The sequence below is a fragment of the Seriola aureovittata genome, chromosome 14 (genome assembly GCF_021018895.1).
Source record: "Seriola aureovittata isolate HTS-2021-v1 ecotype China chromosome 14, ASM2101889v1, whole genome shotgun sequence".
NCBI classification, from domain to species: domain Eukaryota; kingdom Metazoa; phylum Chordata; class Actinopteri; order Carangiformes; family Carangidae; genus Seriola; species Seriola aureovittata.
In genome coordinates, this window is record NC_079377.1 from 11,724,669 (window position 1) to 11,746,096 (window position 21,428).

At 39.4% G+C, this 21,428-nt stretch overlaps 1 protein-coding gene across 2 annotated transcripts; it reads right to left on the reverse strand.

Annotated features, from left to right (window-relative positions):
- Window positions 1-8,282: 8,282 nt before the first annotated feature.
- On the reverse strand, window positions 8,283-16,221 carry fam83b (family with sequence similarity 83 member B). 2 transcript variants are annotated; one of them, XM_056394668.1, is made up of 5 exons: window positions 16,058-16,221; window positions 13,614-14,087; window positions 12,216-12,380; window positions 11,645-11,769; window positions 8,283-11,385 (listed from the first exon to the last, which is right to left on the reverse strand). In XM_056394668.1, the coding sequence occupies exons 2-5, from the start codon at window positions 14,061-14,063 to the stop codon at window positions 9,399-9,401; spliced, it is 2,727 nt and encodes a 908-aa protein (XP_056250643.1). In that variant the 5' UTR covers window positions 14,064-14,087; window positions 16,058-16,221; the 3' UTR covers window positions 8,283-9,398. The 2 variants fall into 2 exon arrangements, with proteins under 2 accessions (XP_056250643.1, XP_056250645.1); XM_056394670.1 differs by having other exon boundaries at window positions 15,918-16,221.
- Between the last annotated feature and the right edge of the window lie 5,207 nt (window positions 16,222-21,428).

Here is a 21,428-nt window from a genome sequence, read left to right on the forward strand (position 1 = left end):
AGAACACACAACATGTGGGAGACAACTGTACACATTAAGAAAAAGAAAGGAAGTGGTGCAAAACAAACACTGTATTATGTAACTATAATGAGATGGACAGTAAAAAAACAACCTGGGAAAATACCATCACTAGTGCAAATAAATACTGTACACATAAATAAATAACTGACTGTACTGTACTGACTGTAGCCGTATGACAGATAGTCTTAGTGCAATAAAAGAAACTATATTGAGTTTTTCCTGTGGTGGACAAGGAAATGTAAATGATTGGTTGACTGGATATTGGGCTGCAGCAGCTTTATCTGTTTTGAATTCTGCACAAGAGCTCCATCAGGAGCGTCTAAATGAGGAACGGCTGCATAAATACTCCAAGGGCGACTTGAGACCATTTCATACACCCAGTTAACCTGCATGACCAAATTGCGTGAGCTGTGAACACAGCAGTGCACGCCATCAGAGTAAATTGGGTAATTTGTCTCAAAACGTGGCTAAAATGATGAAATATTGACAAGGTGGGAATGGTGTGACAATAGGTCTTTTTTTTTTTTTTTTAAAAGGATCAATCTATGGGGAAAATATCAACTTAAATTATCACAGTAAATTAGATGAAGTGCTTGTTTTTTTATGTCTTCAAGAGTCAGTCTTTCCACTGTCACTGCAATACACTGGGTGCAAACTAACAGCAATCATTTCACACATCATCCTGCTGAATCCCAGGCTCTTTTTTTTTCATACAAAAAATAAAAATAAATTAAAAATACGATGATACGACGGCCCCAGATGATAAAAGTGCTGGAAACAGTCAGTGAGACAAACAAGACAAAACTGCACAAATGGCTGATGACAGCTGAGGTCGAAATGAATCAAATCCCAAATTTGAAGGGAACAAGTTTTTGTTCACCAATGTGTGACATACCCCGTCAGCCTTGTCAGATGAGCTACCAATCATGTCCCAAATATCATCTTTTAAATGGATTTTAAAATATATTCTCACTAGATGGACCTTTACCGTGACCGATCTTTGATAAATCCCCTTATTTGGCACAAAAGTGTTGAGAGACAGACGGAAGTGTGATTCGTCTTTTTTTTCATAGCAACTTGAGATATAAATATAGTTTTGTCCTAATTATCAACATTGTTATTTGATGTTCCAGACTGTGCTAAACTGTAATTCCATTATTAGGAGACAGCAGGTTTCCTCTTTGCAGGTTTCTTCTGAACTCCATTGTATAAATGTGATGTGTCTCATTTCTTCATCAGAAGACTCATATAATTGACTCTCCTGTCTCAGCCAAGATTGTTAGAATGACTCATCATTTCTCAGAGAGTCATCTTTATTCCATAAGCATAGTGATCGTGGGATTGTCAGTTTTAAGTCTTGGTCTCTTGTTAAGTCTTTTTTCAGTATAGGTTTCATCAAGTTTGTTTGTTTGCTATTACCAAACGCTGGACGTTTCAACCATTTTTTCCATTTCTTTCATCTGTATATTTCAAATTCTCTTCTTCTCTTGCCAACTACTTTTAAAAGCCTTCATGTTAAAGGAATAGTTTGACACTTTGGGAAATAAACTCATTTGGTTTCTTGCCGAGAGTTAAATGAGGACTTCAATACCACCCCTCACGTCTGCACGCTGAAGCCACTGCTTGCCATATGTATGGTGCAGTACAGTGTACCAAACAGTTGCTGTATATTGGAGGGATTGTCAGAGGGGCAGAAATGAAATATGACTGTGATCCTGCACATCTTTGTTCCTTTAGTCCAATTTATACTCAACAAGGAAACATGAAAAAACAAAGGTGTCAGAAACAATGAAGGTTCCCTTCAGCGCTCACAGGGAGACTAGAAACTGAATGACTGAGACTCATTCTCTACAACTGATCACAACCATGATCGAACACAGGTGCAAAATTATGATTCTACTTCATTATTTCTGTGTCATGTAAAATTAATGGGCTGCTCTCAAAAGTGGTCTGTCAATTTAAAGCCTTATTTTAAGTATTTCCAATACATGGTTGCCATGAAACCACAGTCAAGTTTTTGCATATAACAAGACCCGATCCAATCCTGCTGTCCTTTCTGGAGCTTTGGCATTTGCTGTTGTACTCCAAATAATGACTATCTGTAATTAAAAGCTTCACACAAACAGTCATCAAACTTCCTCCATTTGACTTTTCTCTTGCGTGTTTGCTATTGATCAGCGAGTGCAGCTAAAGTATCAAGACTCTGATGAGATAACAAAAATGACTCAGTCGTGAGTTTAAAGTCAAGTGCTCGGGCCTTTGAGGCTCCTCTTTGCTAATCAGATCCAAGTCTGGTTAGCAAAGTACAAGTTTAAAGGATGATCACAAATAAGCAGCAATTTATTTCTATCTTCAGTTCCAATGATGCCCTCAAGCTCTAACTCCTACATCAGCTCAGAGGAGGTGAAGACATGGAACTTTGGCACTCATTATGAACAATAAAGTAATCAAACAAAGTGTTCCCTTTAATGGAGACTGAAGTGTAGAACACTAATTTATAAACATTTATCATCCTTTTAATCTCTGATCATTTTTTTCCTATTTAATGACATCTAAAGAGTTATCAATTATCCAGTCAGACAGATCACCTGCACAAGTCATTAAGCTCACCACACAATAAACTGTGTCTTTCCATTTGAACTAATGAATAATTATAGGTAATGGCTCCATTGGCTCTTTCTAAAGATGTGAAAAAGCTGGACCCGGAGACTTGGATGTGTCACCATGCTGCTGCAGGGGTCACTGTGAAAACTGTGAAATCTTTCAACCACTTTCTAATGAATTTCATTTGCCTACCCATGACTTTTTATAACTTCTTTATGATTGAGACATAATCTCCAAAAACATAAAGAATGGGAAAATATTTGTAAACCATCACCAAAACTGTGCTTAAAGCTGGAAAAAGCAAGGGTAAAAAGAGGAATGATATACAAAACATAAAATGTATTTACTTTTACTTTTATTTGCTGCTCCTCCTTCTTGTCTTATTATAAGTTAAAACTGTTTTAATTGGGGGGGGGGGGGGGGTGCGCAGGTTGATCAGATCTTGCATCGTGACCGCATGTATGAGTATGTTTTGTCATGTGGCCACTGTCAGCGAGGAGACAACGTCTCCCACACAGGAGCTAAAAGACACTGTAAAGTTTAACACTCGCCACGTCTTTCAGTATCTGCTCCTGATAAAGACCCGGCTGTCTTGTACAGTTCTAAGCTCTGTTTTAATTATTCCTCATTAATTTTTCAGCATTATCTGCTTCACGGCTCATCGCAGTGCATTCTCAGACACTCCATCACACCGCTGGCTCTCACACAAAATTGCGTTTATCCCACTGATCTATGACTGGAACTTAGACCTGCCTGTGCCTGCGGGACTATTTCACATAATCATGGCCTTCCCTTGCAATCACTGAATAGATGTAGTGCTTAATATTTACACCAAGGTCTCATACTGCACTGAAGCTTTGGTGTTGTCCCTTACTTGTAAGTTGCTTTGGATAAAAGCGTCTGCCAAACAAGTAAATGTAAATCTAGCTCAGAGTTTCATACGGCATGCAGACCGTGCACACATCTGCATGAATCAATAGGATTAGTACGTCCTTATATGTATATATATATATATATATATATATTGACACTATGTTCAAAAGTATCATCCTGTAATATCCTGATCCAGACAGTAATTACACAGTCACATGCAGCCATTAGTTCGGCCATTAGCCATTAGTCCAAACCCACAGTGGAAGCTCATTCAGTTGTATGTATGCACATCTTATACAGCGGTGCCATACATCCACAGCACAATATACTGTGATCCAAGATACGCATGCTGTATGTTCTGTGTGTAAAAGTTAACTGTTCCCACATGTTTATATTCACATTTGTGACTTAAATGCCTTTAACGTTTGGTTATATCTATCAAAATGTTATGTGTTAAAAGTTGGTGAAGATTGAAGCATTTTGTCAGCTTATAACCAGCAGGTGGAGCTGGACCCATGAGGTGTGACACAGTTTAACACTTAACACTCCAACTTTTAGTGTGTCAGTTTAGCCGTGAGGAAAAGTCTGTCATGACTCATACCTATGTAAATTTTATCAGCTTTGTGCGTGTGTGTGCGTGTGTGTGTGCGTGTGTGTGTGTGTGGCTCTGAAACGTGTTGTGGTTTCTAAACTCTGTGGAAATCTGGAATCCTAATTTTTCAGACTGCCACGTCTGAAGTGTGCAAAATGTCAAAGATAGGATAAACTGTCAGGAAGTGACAGAATCAAAAGGTCAGGAAGTTTTAGGGGCACATCAGGAACAGAGTAAATCTGTGCAATTTTGTTGGGAGGAATCTGAGCAGAGAACAAATGTTTTGATGGTAGACTGCTCAGTAATTATTAGTCAATAACAAAAAACACTCAAATACTTTGAGAGATTTAAACCCTATCCCCGAGTTTTGTTCCGTCATGATTAATTACGCCTCTCATCTTATAATTGATTCAAAGGACAGCAGATCTGTAAACATAAGTGGCAGAAAACCTTCTATTATTTATCCAATTAAACTAATCTCCACTGCAGACACAACCGCCTGCTACATCTTCCAGAACATATCGTGATCAGGAGACAATGAAGGTGCTGAGGGACTGCACAAGCGGGAGCTTTTATCCTTCCTTCCCTCCCCTTACGTAGGGGGACGGCAGCAATGCAATCAAGTCACATCTGTTCACCAGAAGTGAATTCAATTGCTGGATGTGAGCTGCATTTCAGTGACACTCACTAACATCCCATCAGCATTGTCAAACTGTGTCAAAAGTGTCAGGAGGCGGAGGATGTTCTTTAGGTGTATCCAATAGGTTCCCTGTCATATTTTGGATGAGCTGAAGACTGCCATCAAAGCGTATCTGTAGGCAACAGAGCAACAGAGCGGAGGAGGAGGAGGAGGAGGAGGAGGAGGAGGCTACATTGCATCGCATAATATTGAGGCTGCTAATGTCTTTCTTATTGCTCTAAGATGCAGAGAGGACAATGGGATATGATTCAGTAGAGTGGGATATTTTGGGATATGATGGGATGGGAAAGGGTAACATATTGCCTCAAATTATGGTCAATATGATTTTGATCTTGTAAAGCAGTGGTCCCCAAACTAAGGCCCGCGGGCCGGATACGGCCCGCCCCCATATTTGGCCCGGCCCCCCTGAACTATTATTATTTATTTCATTAATAGTGTTATTATTTATTTCCTGACTTTTTTTTCTGTGAAGAACCCGGAAAGGGTTATTTGGTTATGTGTGGCTTTCTGGAAAACAATACATTTTTACGTTTAGGCACCCCTGCGATTGTCACACTTTTTCTGTTACAAACTGAACCCGGCCCCCCATCAGAGAAGGGAAAAGTTATGTGGCCCTCACAGGAAAAAGTTTGGGGACCCCTGTTGTAAAGGGATGTTCACAAATGATTCCAAAATTTTGTAGTTATAAAACCTTTGTAAACCTGTAAAATGAACATGCTTAAGAAATCCAAGTTTGTGCGCGTGTAGAAAAGATTTGTATTTGTAAAAACTAAAAGAGGCTGTGCGACTGAAACCTGTGAACAAATGACTTCAGTGGCTACACAAAGACAGAACGTCTGTGAACAGATACAGAGCAGAAACTAAAAAGGTCTCACAGTGAGTGACCGGAAGGTAGATTTTCTGCGACCCAGGCGGGTTTGCATTAGAGGAACCAGGGGCACGTTCAATCTGAAAACGTTGTGCATCATTTTGCTACAGTTTCCAGGCTGAACAACATGTCTATGTTTAAAATAAAAATTTTGCTACTTTTTGTCAGGGCTAAATGCGCCACAGGGGTCTCGCACAGCATTGATATCCCTTTGTCGTACATCCAACGTATTGAGACCATGTCCTGCATTTTGATTGATTGTGATAGTGCTGAATGCATAGAAAAAGCGATGCGTGAATGCATGTGTGAATGAGTGAATGTGGCTCGCAGTGTTAAGTGCTTTGAGTGGTCGACAGGACTAGAAAAGTGCTATATAAGTGCGGTCCATTTACCATCTAGTTTTCAAGAGTCAACACTGCAGGGCACATGCTTTTTTTAAAACTTGGCTTTTATCCAATGGTTGTGAGGAAAGCAGGGAAGGCTGACGTCATGGGGTTTTGTTTGATGGCAATCAAACTGTGCACACGTGGATCTTTGCTGCATACACTACTCCCAGCTGGGAAAATTGCATGTCACCACAGTCACAAGCTATGCAGATTTCAGTGGAATATGACGGACACTCCCACGTAAAGCAAAAAAAAAAAGCAGCTGCAACAAAGACTGGGAAACAACTTCTAAGTGGGTGAAGTCAGTGGAAGATATTTCTCTTCTGCCTTTTTTGCCAGAGTTATTTTTCAGTTTCACACGGGAGAGAGCATGATGTGACATGACACAGTGCACAGTGTGAGACTCACAAGAAACCTGTGGCTCAAAAAGAGAATTGTTGATCTGTGGATATATTCATACTGAAACCTAGAGATGTTTGCCACACAGATGAGGTAACAGCAGCGAGCATAACTTGCATTTACCACATTGTTCAGCTCAGCTTTGGTGACGTGTCCCACACTGTCCCACATTGTCCCACACTGTCCCACACTGTCCCACACTAACATACTCTTTCCCCACATTTGGTTTTTAGGAATCTGGCCATCCCAGTTTGCATTTACGCACAGCACATTAAATATTTACCATTATTTTCTGCAGCATCATCAAATATAATTAAACCCACCTGGGTCACTGATCTACCATCTGATTGGACAGTTTGACTCTACTTTGTGATTGGATTGTCACTGTCCAATCGGACTCAGGTGTAAAACCCGGCTCAAAATTTAGACCGTATATAAAAATAAATGCGCAACTTCAGTGTCCCACACTGTGTGGGAACTTTGAGCGCTGTCACTGTCACTCAGTCAGCATTATCAGCTGCAGCAAGGGGATGTTGATGCATAACGCCACACTCCCTACCTGTGCTTCACAAAAAATGGTTTTGTGTTGAATAATGTTTCACAATCAAGTATGTTTACCACAGCGCTGCTGTTCATGGTGTAGATCTTGCCTTGTTAGGTTAAGCCTGGAGGCTGCTGAGATTAGGGTTTAAATTGGGACACTATAACTTCTTTACAACTGCATGGAATATCAGGCACAAGAGTTTGGCCATTTATCTTGGGAAATAAGAAAAATACATCTAGAAATGCAAGGTACAATTTTTTTTCATGTGCAATATCCGATAAAACTCTCTTGATAAAAACGGAAGAGAGACACAGACCAGTCAAAATAGAGAGGCAGGGTGCTGACTGTGGTGTTGGCTGAGCCATGGGGGACACAGATAGAAAATTAATTTCATTCCACGTGTCATTTGACTCCCTTCTCTATATTAATGGTGAAATAAAATTGATTGGATGAAATCTGATAAATATTTATGTTTGGTCCTAAATTTTTATTTATGTACCTTTACTTTGTGCTTCATTTAACATTTAATATATGTTTCTTTGTCTCATTGATGAAGGTTGATTTTAATGGAAACTGAACAACTGTCTTTGATCACATATCTGTGCTTATAAAGAATTACAAGGGGACAAATACAATCACTGTAACGTTCAGAGCCATTGAGTGTTTGGATTCACACCAACTGTGACTAAGTACAGCATCACAGATGGCAGGTTTTGAACATTTAATTATTTTTGAAAGAGCCCAGTGTGTTGAACTTCAAAGTTATCTCAAAGTCCTCTATTTTCACTTAATACGTTTAAACGCTCTTTTTCAGAAGAAGCTCAGAACCTGAATACAGCAACCAGTAACTTCCAGCTTCACGTATAATGTCATGTCTAAAAACTGTCAAAACAACAGTTTGTTTTTCATATTATTATGTTACTTGATAGATGATTTGCACATATTTTTTTTTTGAATAGAGAAACTATCATATCAAAATACTATTTTGGTTTTGTTTTTTCTATCTTGGGTCAATTATGTAAAGTCATTAAACGTTTCCATAAGTACATGGATTCTTTTACTTGTTTCTTTTTGACAGTTTATTATGACATCTATGCTTGCGTATGGGTTTTGCTTACACCAAATTTCTTTTTAGCAAATATTCTTTTAGTCACTTCCCTTTTTATAATTTGAGTCAAAAGTGTCTTTTGACAGAACCTTTTTGTAGAATTCTACAAGCAAATAAGCGTATAATTTAAATAACACATCCATATGGAAGACAAAAAGAAACACATAAATCATCACCCATCATTTTCATCAACATTTTATCAGCATCACCAAGAGAAAGTACATGGATCCTCTGTATTTGAATATAGCAACTATGTTCTCACTGGGCAGAGGAAACCAAAGACAGTTAGTGTGGAATTGGCAAGCAATGTCAAAATGACAATTTAAAATATCAGAGAATACTCAGTTATAGTGCTAAATACCGGTGGAAAGAATGAATATGTAATGATGAATTAAAGAGATTTATTATTCCAGTTTGTATGTATATATTCAACACTGAAGGCCATGTTTCTCTGTGGTTAAACTTAAATGTGGCATGTGTATTTTTCATTTTGCTTACAGTGCCCATTGAATTTTGCTGTAAGGCACAGTGGTCATAACATAAAACAAATCCTTGGATGCATGACATCTCTCAAAGAGCAAAGACCCTGTTGGGCCCTGTCACGTTTGCAAATCCAGTACGTTTATAAAAGAGTTAGTTTCTCCTGGAAGAGTCTCAGTTGAAAATGGTACAAAAATTTATTACAGAAACATGTTGTGCATTTTAACAAATGTTTGCAACCCTCATAGCATTCATAAAACCTCTGTGTGGCACATAAAGGACAAGGTTGTGATGACGCATTGTTATGTTTGTCATCATGTGGAGTGGTGGTTAGCTTGCATGCTGATTGCATATGCAACATCTTTACCTTGACATGCTGACAACACTCAGACAGAATAATTCCCTGATTATGAACTACAGCTCTTTGGTATGCGTACACGCCTGCACTAGCAGCAGTAAACTGTATACATCTCTGACAATTTGACGTGACTGTAATTGAATGTGTCGCCTCGGTTGACGCCAGTGGAGGACGGACACAAAGACACCTTGAAAGGGGAATTTTAAGATTTTGTTGTAAAGCTCCGCAGAATGTGTTCAAACAAAATCTATTGTATTCTCTTTTCAGCAGTGTTAGTCAGTGCACAAAAGAAGCAGAGGTCAAAATGTAAACAATGTTCGCTAAAAACATAAAAACAACATACTTTTAAAGTAGTAAGTAGAAATAAAGGCTATCTATACAAATATAAACAATACCAGTCAAGTGTGCATTTGTAATAATTGACTACTTAATTGTAGACTATGTATTCTGCTAATGCAGGTGTCACTACTTGTTCTTGTGTATGAGATTTCCCACCCTTTGAAAGAATTTCTCCAGCTTATTTTCATGGTGTCCTCGTGTAGCCCGGGTGAAGCTATGTTCATTAGCTGCCTCACCTTTAGTAAGGCTTTTGGTTTTCTCCTGAGAGTGTGGAGATGGAGATCGTTTCTTTTCAATCGAGCAGAAAGGCTCGAATCTGCTGTACAGGCGATTCTCGGCTCCTCGACTTTTGCCCCAGCTGCCTGCTTCGAGGCCAGACCTCGTGCTACTGTCGAGACCGGTAGATTTCTTCGGCGCGGTTGTTTTGGGGAGAGGAGCCTGTGGTCGTTGCTCCTCAGTTGTGAATCGAGGTTTTGAGTTTAGATGGTCGTCCTTTAGCCACTTCCTCTGGTTCTCTGAGGACGACCTGACTGACTGGGTTGTGCTTTGGTTAAGTTTTCCATCTGATGTTTTCTCCTCATCCTCCGCCGTTATAGTGTCTGTGCTCCCACTTGACTTGAGACTCGATGTTTCCACGGTTCCAAATGAATCCCCTTTTTTCTCCGGTATGTTTGATACTATTTTCTTCTGCAGAAAATGCTGAGAGCCCATCCTGTTGGATTTAGCATTCAAGTCCTTGCCTCTCACATCCAGCACTGCTGCAGACACAGTCCTGGATGGTGGCTCCTGCCAGTTGGGACCCTTTGAGCCTGTGATACTCTTGACATCATGATGAGAGACAGACCTTTGATCCTCATTCAGATTCAACCCATATCCGCCATTCTGTGCATGGATACCTGCAGCACTTCTATGTATCTGCATCCTTGCAAGGGCATCATACATGTGACCAGAAGACTCATGTGTGTAGTCAGTGTTTGATCTTGGATCTGCCACACTATGCCTTTTTTGCCAACTGTCTGCTAGGATGTCGGGGTTTGTTATCATCTGTCCACCTGGTGCTCTGCCATAGCTGGTATATACAGAGTGGTGAGAGTTTCTCCCTGGGCCGTAGCTTGAATTGTTACGATTGTCATCCAAAATCTGCCAACTTTTTCTCTTTAACATGAACTCATCATTATTTATCCTATTCTCCCCTGCTGCTGTTGGATTCCACTGCATCGATGAGTAGTGCAAAGGGATGTTTTGGGCTGCTGGGGAGCTAACACTGGGGGAAATGTTGTTTATGTGTCTATTTGGTTCCATTTGCTCCGGCATGTTGGCCCTGAAAGCAAGGGAAGACCTCAATCTTCCCTGCATGTAGGAGCCACCTTTGTCCATTGATTCAAACTGGTCTAAATAGTCAGAAGAGTCTCCGAATGGGATGTCGGGGCGTTTGAGGTAAGACTCGATCCGTAATGTGCGCATGAACGCCTTGGACGTATTCTCCAGCGTTGGCATATTCTGCTGCATGGACAGAACCTGTTTGTCACTGCCATTGTAAGACTGACGTATGTTTTGACCTCTGTGCATCTGTGGCACTTGTAAATAATTATCCATGGCATACTTGTTTGTTCCGTTCCCAGTGTCTCTGGAGATATTCCAGTTGCTCCCTCTGGGCCTCATGTTCTGGGGCGGGATTCCCTCTTGTCTCTCTCCCGCGTAGCTGTGCCTTTTGTAGAAGTTCATCGCCTCTGCAGACTGGAAATGGGACAACTGGTTCTGAACACTGATCCCATTCTCAATCAAGGGCCCGAGGTTGTGAGGTTCCTCTTCGAAGAGCCTCTCTTCGAGGTCTCTCGTGCCCAGTTTCCTCTCACAGGTCTTGCGGTAGACCGTGTCCAGCGTGTGCCTCAACTGGTCCCTCCGGTCGATTTTCTGGGCAGAATGAGAATTTGGCAAAACCTGTCGTCCATGTTGCGCGTTGCGTTGGAACAAGCCCTCCGGGGGGCAAAGCTCGGCTGGTACAGTCGACCGGGCGTAGAGTGTTCGAAACTCTTCATCGTACGACTTCACCAGATGGCCTTTGATGACCTGCACCATGCTCAGATTGATCTTCTCAAATGACCACGTCAAGCTGTAAACAAACACGAGAACATGAATATCAATCAATGTTAGGACAAAACAAACTCCCTTAAAAAATGTTGCTGTTTCGTTTTCATATTTATACTGTAAGAATCTTTTCTTTTTTTTTTTTAAATTTAGTCACAAAGTGCTTCAAAATGCACGATGATGATGACAGCAATTTAGTAGAGTGACAGTAAATGTAGTGCTTACGAATGCGTACACTTTAGTGGTCTCCGCCACAGATCCTCTTGTACTGCAGTTTCATTTACCTGTATGAGCCATAAATCGCTGTGTGGCAGTCGACTAAGAGAAATTTCTGCTCCATCGCCCCATGAAATTTAGCTCCTGATTGACAGAGGTAATCCTGACCTTTCACAGTGCGTACCCTCATATTCTGAAAGGAAAACGAAAGAAAAGATTTATCACAGTTAAAGTTTACAGAAAAAAGGTAATAATCATGTCAATCATGATACTTGTATTTGTTGAGTCCCTGAGTTGTTGTCATTGTTGCAGCCATGTCATATGTACCTAACAGGAATTAAAAGGGTGTGTTTGACTCACGGATAAATGATTATGACTCCACCCAATAAACAGGAGAAACCAGGTTTTGAAGCTTTAACACAGTATATTCAAACAGACTAATTGACATCTGCACCTTTGTATGCATGTGAACTTGTATGCAAAGATACAATGTGCACGAGTTGTACATCAACACCTCAAAGCAACAAAACAAAGAATTTGGAATGAGTTTACAAAATGTGTTAATGTAAACTGCGTTACAATCAAGAAACATTGTTCATATTGAGATTATCATGCTGATGTTTTAGATCGTATACTCACCCTGAGTTGTTGAATTTTTACATCTTGATTTTCAGCCATTGTAAGGAAACTTTTCAAATGGAAATCATCCAAAAGCACATAGACTGGGACCCCTCGTATCGAGGCATCAACAATCTCTCTGAATATATCGACATCAGTGAAGATGTCCATCACAACGGCAACGACCTGTGAGGGTGAGGTGAATAAATCATGATCAGTGAAGACCAGAGTGGGTATAATCGTACATTTAACCCCGACACACTTGTGAATGACATATTCAAGAACACACTCACAGTCATAGTTTATGCACATGAATAATAAATGTGAGTCTGGGAATCGGTTGTTATTGTAAATGGGAGACAGATTAAGCATATGCAGTAAAAGTAGCCAATATGATTTTACTGAGATGGATGTAAGGAATTGAAGGAGAAACCGGGGATGAATGTTTTTGTACTTTTAATTAATACAAAAAACATTTATTTGTCCGGATTTCATTTCTGTCACTGTCAATCTAACACTGGGCATAGTGAAGCTGCAATGAAAGTTCATCAAAATAATGTGCAGTGTGTAGCAGTAACATCATACTGTGTCTCAGTAGCATGTAATGAGCTTGTTAATGAACTCATATCCAACTATATAGCAGTAGTTTTTTTAGTTAATTTATTTCCCTCTTTTAATTTCCTGTGTAGGATAAGTCTCTGTAAAAAAGATTTCTATCCCTCAAATGAACCATGAGATAGACATCTACGCCCAACCAATGCATTTAAATAAACATTATTTCACGAAAATTGTGGTTTTGTCAGATGTCAAGATATTCCAGCTGTTATGTCATCCATTTCATTTGGATGGTTTTACGCTGCACTGGCTGCAATTATGGGGAAAAAGAGAGAAATAGACTCTGGTATGTTTCTCTGTCCAGACCTTTCTGTCAGTCTTTTGCTGTGTAAGTTGGTTTAATTAAGAAAAACATATTGCAAATATATTCTTGGGTTTAATTAAGAGCGAGCACAACAGTAACAACAATGCAGCAGAATATTAACTGCAGACTAACCACAGTTGTTAGCTACAAAACTAGTTTATGATTCATCATGACACAGTCTGAGAAGTAAGTGAGGCGTTAACTGTGTGAAGGACATGATTCCATAATGGTGTAAGAGCACTGCAAATGGTTCCCACACTTTCCTCTTATGATGATAAGTTGCAAAACCAGATTTTGACCTCAGCAAACCTAGCAGACACTCCTTGACTGTGGTAACCGAGAGCAACAAAGGTCTGTGGAGCTGCCTGGAGGGGGTAAAGGTGCGTGTGACGTACCAAAAGAACAGTTCTCAAATTAAACAGTACATCTAAGCCAATATGCTGTTTTGGTTTGTGTGTGAGTGTGTGTCTCAGCACTTTGTTGCAGGTAGTTTTTATTACCTGTCTTGCATCCTGAATATGCCTCCGGATCACCTCTTTGATAGTGGGGTTGCTTTGTCTTGGTGGATGAAAGAGCAGATCTATATTTGTCTGTAGGTTTTCATTCATGACCTCCGGCCACCCTAAGTCCAAATCTGGCGTGTCCACATCCGAGTGGACGGGCCAGTAGGTCCCTGAGGATGATTGGTTATCCGGTGCATCATTGATTTCCTCGGTTTGGTTTTGAGGTGTGAGCTGTTCTGCATTTTCAGTGATGAAGAGAAGCTCATCCTCTGACAGGAAGCTCCCGATACGTTCTCCCTTGAGGAACTCCTGGTAACTGTCTCTGCCACCACTCAGCAGGTGATCAATCGCCAGGCGATATGACTCCTTGTAGTGGGGCTGGATGTACTCTTCCGATTTAAACTCTCCCCTCAAGGACGACAGCATGGAAAACTCTGAAGACTCCATCGCTCCAGACTATTTCAGTAGCACCTGTCAAAGATAATGGAAACCAAAGACATGATGTCATAGGATCTGAAAACAAACACAACACTGCAAGACTGGCTCTTGTTGAGCATAATAAAGTAAACTGTTATGACGTATGTGGAGATGTCATACCGTAAAACTATGAACAATAACAGGTACACGTAATAATCTTTCAGGTATAATACAATACATTGGAATGTCATGGTGTAATAGTAGTGTAGCATAGCTTATTATCTAAGCCGCAATAATTGTTAAAGTAAAACCCCGCTTCTGCTTTTCATGATACTGTATTGTATACAACTACAACTAATAAAAAAAGATTTTTACTGCACCATTTGATATTGAAAGAAATCTGTAAGTATCCAGACACAGAAACAACAGTTGCTTAGGAACACTGAATTACAAGAAAATCAAGATCAAGAAAAGACTGATACTGATCTCTTTATGAACCAGTGAACCATCTGTGGACCTGCATATTGACCACGTTCTGAATTTATTGGTCATGATTAAGTCTGATAAATGGCAGAAAATCTAAATTAACCAATTGAATATATGACAGTCGTTAACTACTTCTTAATTACCAGTGGGTTGCTCAGTTTCTTTCTTAGTAGCTAAACTAGGACTCTGTGTACTCTTTGTAAAGGTTCCAGTTTTTGTTTACATTGGGATTGTGGGTACCGGAGGTTTGTATTTTCGGTTGGTGCAAAAGCACAGCAATGTGTAGGTATTATTTTCATAATTTCCAAAGCATTATCAGTATCTTACATACAACCATACCTATTATTTCTGTGGTTAAAAGTGTGATTCTCAACATGCCACATCATGAAAACTGACTCATTATCAGATGCTGAACCTGTCCACCATTGGGAATCAAGCAGTGCATGCCCAAGAGGAAAATGTTACTGCACCTGTATTTAAGGTGGGGTAATATAAAACCAGATAAAATAAATGTGACGTTTGTGAAAGACTTCACACCTCGTCTTTAATTGCACTACTTGGGAATAAAGTCAGAGTTAAGTAAAGGCTTTACAATTTGTTTGTAATGTAATGTGTCCTGCACATTCTGCAAAACCATACAAACATACACTTACTAGACATCTTTTTTGACTTAGTGATATATAAAGTTGACTCTTCAAACCATAATTCATAGACTAAGTAAAACTTCATGACCATTTTTTTTTTAAATAAGTTCTTCACAAAAAGCTAGGTAAGTAAACCATAGTCTGTATGCATTTAACTGAATCTCTCAATGAATGTTTGCAAAGTCTAAGGAAAGTTGAAAACTTTAAAAGGGATAGAACCTTTCTTAAGAGTTAATTTCACATTTCAAGACATTAATAAACTACTTTAATGCCTGAATGGTTTTATTTGTGATGGTATTTGACATTGTTGCCTCTCAAATCTGACTGGATGAGAGCAAACCTGCACGGCAGTCAGACAGAAACCGGTGACTTTTGCAAGATTCCTGCTGTTCACTTTGATATATGGCATGTCCAACACACTTACAGAGAGCAGCCTAGAGAGCAGAGAAACAAGTTTACTCTGTGATTCTACACCACTGGACGGCTACGAACAGGCGTGGGAAAGTATGTGTGAATGTTTTACTTTCTTTTGAGGTTAGGACTCTTTCCTTTTCTGCTCCTACGAGCCTAACGTTACAATTTGAGTTTTGAACGTTCGGATGGTTGACTCTGGTGTGCCTTATTTAAATAGATAAGCCAAGCTGTAAAAGAAACATTGAACAGCTATTATTGAGGTATGTTTAATCTTAACCTACAGTGCACACTATAACCTTGTACAAACAGCATATTTATTTAAAAAAATTTTATCACAAACCTCCCACTGTCAAGAGAATTCATTTCAAACGGAGCAGTTCGATCGTCTTACAGAGCAGCTGCTTCATGCTGAGCCTTCAAAAGCAGATATTGTGAGTTAGTCACGACACTGTTATCTTATGCTGAACAACAATAACTTACATTTAGACTGGGAACTATGTGAAAATCCTCTCGACTTGCTCCCCCGGATATCCCTCTTAGATCTATGTATGTTCAACTTATGATCAGTATTTGGAGAAGCTACTGTCTGCCAGCTGGAAGAGACAAAGACAAGGAGGTGTCTCAGCATGATAAGCTGTCTGCAGATGGAGGGTGTGGATTCCAGTTTTGACATGCAAATGGTCTGGTTTGAAACTTGCTCACAGGCACCCATAAACCTGTTTCAGACACGTAGCCACTCCCCTTCTCTCTTCAGGGACGAAGGTCGCCCTGATGAAAATCAAGATAATGACAGACATAAAGAGGCTTTTATGAATACCTCAGGGTATGGACCTTTCAAAATGTTCTGTCCAGCACTTTGAATTTACACAAACTTAGACAATAATGCAGGATTGTACTTCAGTGCTTAATCTGTTTTGTATCAGGGGACAAAAGAGGTTTGTAAGATTATTTTAGGTAAAGCATTTGTGTGTCAAGCAGGAGTTTCTCAGCGACAGGAGCCCCACAAATCCAAATAAACTTAAATTAGCCAAGGATCATGACTCGCTTTCATCTCACATGTGGGTGAAATATCAGGGTGGAACTTACCAAACTGTGGCGGGGACGCAGCTGTTCTTATGTCTGTGGGGAGCCTTGCTGATTTCCCTGTAAATGTAGGAAAGACTCAACCTTATTGGAAGACATAATGAGTTTTCTTCTATTTCCTCTTCCTTATTATAAATCGTAGTTGTCTGTGACATTTGTTATTCTTCAACCTGTCTGGTCAGCTCTTGCAAAAATTCTTGAGAAACTGGCTCATTATGTAACATCTGTATTCTTCAGGGGAAAAGATGCAGTCACAGCAGTCATTTCACCAGAACTTAATAAGCATTCCCTTGAAGCCTTAAGGCACAAGATGGCTCAGTGTGACCTTGCTCAATGGCTTTTAAACATTTACACAAAAAAAATATATAATTTATTCTATGAATAATAAATCTTCAAAACATTTTTGTTTCAATACGTGCATTTATTGTGCCAAACTGGAAGCTTCCCATGAGGGTAAAAATGACTCATTTTACAAAACACAAGACACAAGTCACAGTCACACTGTGATTCATTCACTTTGTTTCATGTCTTTTTACAAGACATATTGTATGTCCATGGCTTTATGGATATATTTGTACAAAGTTCCATGTTTTAGTTGGATGCATTTTTTTTTATTTATTATTATGTAACATTTTTAGTATTTTTCTTTAATTTGTCCTACGTTGTGTTCAAAAGCCTCTATTTTTAAGGTTATGGTTTTAAACATTGCATAGACTGCACACATACACACACATACACTCCTTACACAGCTGTGTGTATTGTTACAAATGCATGTTCTTTTCTTTCCTCTTTTGGAATCCTTTCTTCAAAAGCACATTTCACATATTATCAAAGGACCATGGCTTTTCAGTCCTTTTTAGTCAGTCCTTGTTGTGCATTCGTGTTACATATGTTTACCCTCACCTGTAAATGTCATCACCATGCTTTGCTCCCTATTCAAATAAGACTGTGTGAAAAAAATTACCCTGCATTTTTTTTTTTTTATGGTGGAAAATGAAAGCATACCATCTCTGAAGGGCATAAATGTAGTTATTTCATTGAACACCATTAAGATATAAGGGATTTTTTAAATGAATAAATACATTGATTTGATTGTAATTATTTTGGCCTGGCAAATATGTTAAATGCACACACACAGTATGTGATAATCACAGGATGTGGATTTTCTATTTTTTGTGGGGTTTTTTTCATTTATACTGCCTGTGTGTGTGTGTGTGTGTGTGTGTGTGTGTGTGTGTGTGTGTGTGTGTGTGTGTGCGTGCGTGCGTGCTTGCACATGCGTGCTGTCCTCATTGCAGCTCTGCAAATCCAATGTCCCATTTTCAGAAGCGTTAATCAGACACCAAGACTCCCCCCTTAAGGCAGCAGTGTGAAATGAGGAATGTTTTAACCTCACGCTGGTGGAGAAACCTTAGAATTTGGCTGCCATCCAACTTCGGTGAAACTCCACTATCAGCCTCAAAATATTTCTCAGGTGAGTCCAGTTCAGCATGTCTACTATCCACAGGCTCGAAGCAACCTTTGGCTAAATGAACCTGTCCTCTGGTACGGCTTTAGTACACACACAGGCGCGCGCGCGCGCGCACGCACACACACACACACACTGACCTCACCCCTAAATGCCTGGACATGCAAAAGCACACAGCACGTGTGGTTATGCTTAAAGAGACATTTTACCATTCTGCAGCTGCAGGTCTGAGAAAACAGTTTAATGATCAGGAATACTGAAAAGAATAGTTTGATATTTGGGGAAATATGCTTCCTGGCTTTCCTGCTGAAAGTTATAAGATCAATAACACTTATGTCTGTACACTAAATATGTAGCTTAGCTTAGCACAAGGACAGGAAACAGGGCAAAACTGTTTATGGCCTTTATGTTAAACAAAGATAAGACAACATCTACAACATATTTACCATCCATAAGAGTGGTATCCCTCTTCTCATCTAGGTTCCTGCAAAGAAAGCCGATAAGCATTTTTCCCGAAATGTCAAACTATTCCTTTGAGCCTCCGACAGAGTAAAATGATCATAATAACAGGCTGCTATGCTTTGATTACGTTTAGCTTCATGTTGCGCTAAATCAGAGAAGACAATGATTAGACTCTGAGGAGATGAGAGGAATATGTTTTTCAAAGCCTTGTTGACAGTCACTGAACTATGCCAATCACATTTGTTAAATGATTATTAATAGATTATCAATTCACTTGAATCTGTCTCTTCTGCGCATGTCTGCTTTTTTTCTTTTTATCGAGAGTTAGATCCATCCTTAGGAAATTAACTTGCTCATGAAATCAACTTTCATGAATGTCTGAATGTTTTTTTCTGCCCACGCTATTGTGCCAAATGTGAAATACTAAGATAAAGTCAGGAAATGGAATCACCTTTTACCATAATAGGCTCATTTAAAACTGAAATGAGTTTTTATTACATTAAATCAAAAGTGTGGATTTACTGCGATGTAATTGCAATTAGCCCTTCAGCCCCGTCTTCCAAAAGACTCATTTATTGACAAGAACCCACAGAAAATTGTTAATGCAGTCGTGATATTCGATCATACAGTGCGTGATATGTAACCTGGATATGTAGTGACTCCGTTCCTTTATTAAGGCTGAAACACCTCTGGTAGTTCCTCAAAGCTTCTTCTGAAAGGAGCCTTGAAGAACAAGATATGTGCACCTTTGTTCAGTAGTGTCTTGAATCTGGGTGTGTGTAGATTAAGTAACGTGTGCACTAAGTCACAGGGAGTTTCTTTTCCTGAAGCAGCCTCCCTGTGAGTCACCTTTTGTGACACCCTACCCCTGCTCCGCGCACAGTCGACATGATCAGTTCCTCAGGTTGTGTTATTGGCGTGAAGTGACATGTTGTTGTGTCGTCGTGAGGCGCCTCTAATCAGCTAAATCCAGAACCGACATTGGGATAAACATCAGCATGAAGGAGATCATCAAGTGAACTGAAAATACAAGGGGGATGGATAAGTCTCAAAAGCATTTAATAATCTTTTATCATGCCAACATTGCTTTGTGTTTGTTTTTCTTGTGCTATGCTACAAAAAAATAATATTTTTCTTTTGTGGAATATCCTACAGAGACTGAGCAGACTGACAAGACAAAGAATTATAATTTAAATTTCATAGCCTTTTCATCATTATTCATAGCTCTATCATACATAGTTTAAATCAACACTGTAGACGGTAATACTAATGTTTCAAATCTGAGCGGCATAATAGCATGTTCACATAAAAGGTGACATCAAAGGTGTCAGCGGATGTAAATTACAGGTTTATCTGTAAAAGCTGGATCTGCTCTGAGGCGCGTGAGAGAGTTGTTTAAACAGTTCATTACAGATGGTTGATAACAGCCTTGTTTGGTGTTTTGCCTGTGAAGGATTCTGGTCTGTAGAACAAGGAAATAATTCATGTGGTGAGGCCACATCAATCAAATATTACTGTCGTGCAAAGTACAGCTACGCTTGCCAGTTCCTAAAATACATTTTTACATAAGAAATACATCCAGGGAACTTAGGAAGGTGACCCAAAGCTCCCAGTTGGTTCACCTTTTCACTTGCAGCATATTTGTATTTTTAGGTCTAATTCAATACGTGTCTCATAATGCTAAGTTATGGAAAGTCGTAAGTTAACTGTATTACTTAGTAAATAAACTTTTTCTGTGACTAGTGTCTTGCATTCTAACTCTGAGGTTAGTCCTGTTTATCAGTTGTAAGTAATTACTCATTACATATTAAAAAACATTATTAAAGTGCATTACTTTTCGAAATCCACAGAAGCAGACGTAAGTAGTTTCATTACGTTCATTACTCAGCAGAGCTCAGTCGAAGGTGCCTTCAAGCTATTCTATATCTGCTCCACTTCTGGCCTTCCATACATTAGCCGTAGTAAGAAAGCTTCACTGGGATTAGTTAGTGAACAAGTCATGCAATTACTAAATTACAAATTGTAATCCCTTTAATTTTGTTCAGACAGAATACAAGGTGAACTTTGAGCACTGTGTGATTGTATGCAAAATAAGTGAAAAATTCCCTCGGGGGGTGATGTGAACTGAGATGAAGACATGTCCACACAAGTTGAACATTTTCTCAAAGAGTTAAGAGGAAAAAGGAGGAAAACTGGAGGAAATTAACAAGAACTTCAGTTACAGGTGGAGTTAAACACACACGAGGTAGTTTACAACTAACTGTACAGCTGGTACATTTTCATGCAGCTTTGTTTCATGTAGGTTGTATATATATATATATATATATATATACACACACATATACATACATGAAATCTTGATGGGGATTTTTTCTCCTATACCAATACCAATCCAATACTCTGTCAACTTTGTTTGCTGCCTCAGCCGACCATTCTTGGGAGTTGAGAAGAGTGTGGGCTGTAACATATAGTGTCTAGGTTTCTCTTAAACCAGGGACTTAACATGTTTTGGGGGCTTGTCCACTTTTTCTTTTGTCCGTTGGTGCGTCATTGGAGTTTCATGTGTATTTTTGTCTGTATCTGCCTTTTCTTTTTCCAAAACCCCCAGAGATGGAAGAACTGTGTATCTTTCTGTGCGGTTACACAACACTACACAAGATCATCGTGACCTCGGAAATGAAATTGACATATATGGTGGGCATGAATTAAGTGAAAAACATGTTGTTTTGTTAAGAATTGCATTATATGATATCATGCAGCACACTTTTGACTCAAGTACATTTTGAGATTAAAAATATCATCTGCACTCATAAACTGCTTTTGTCATTTCTTTCAGTT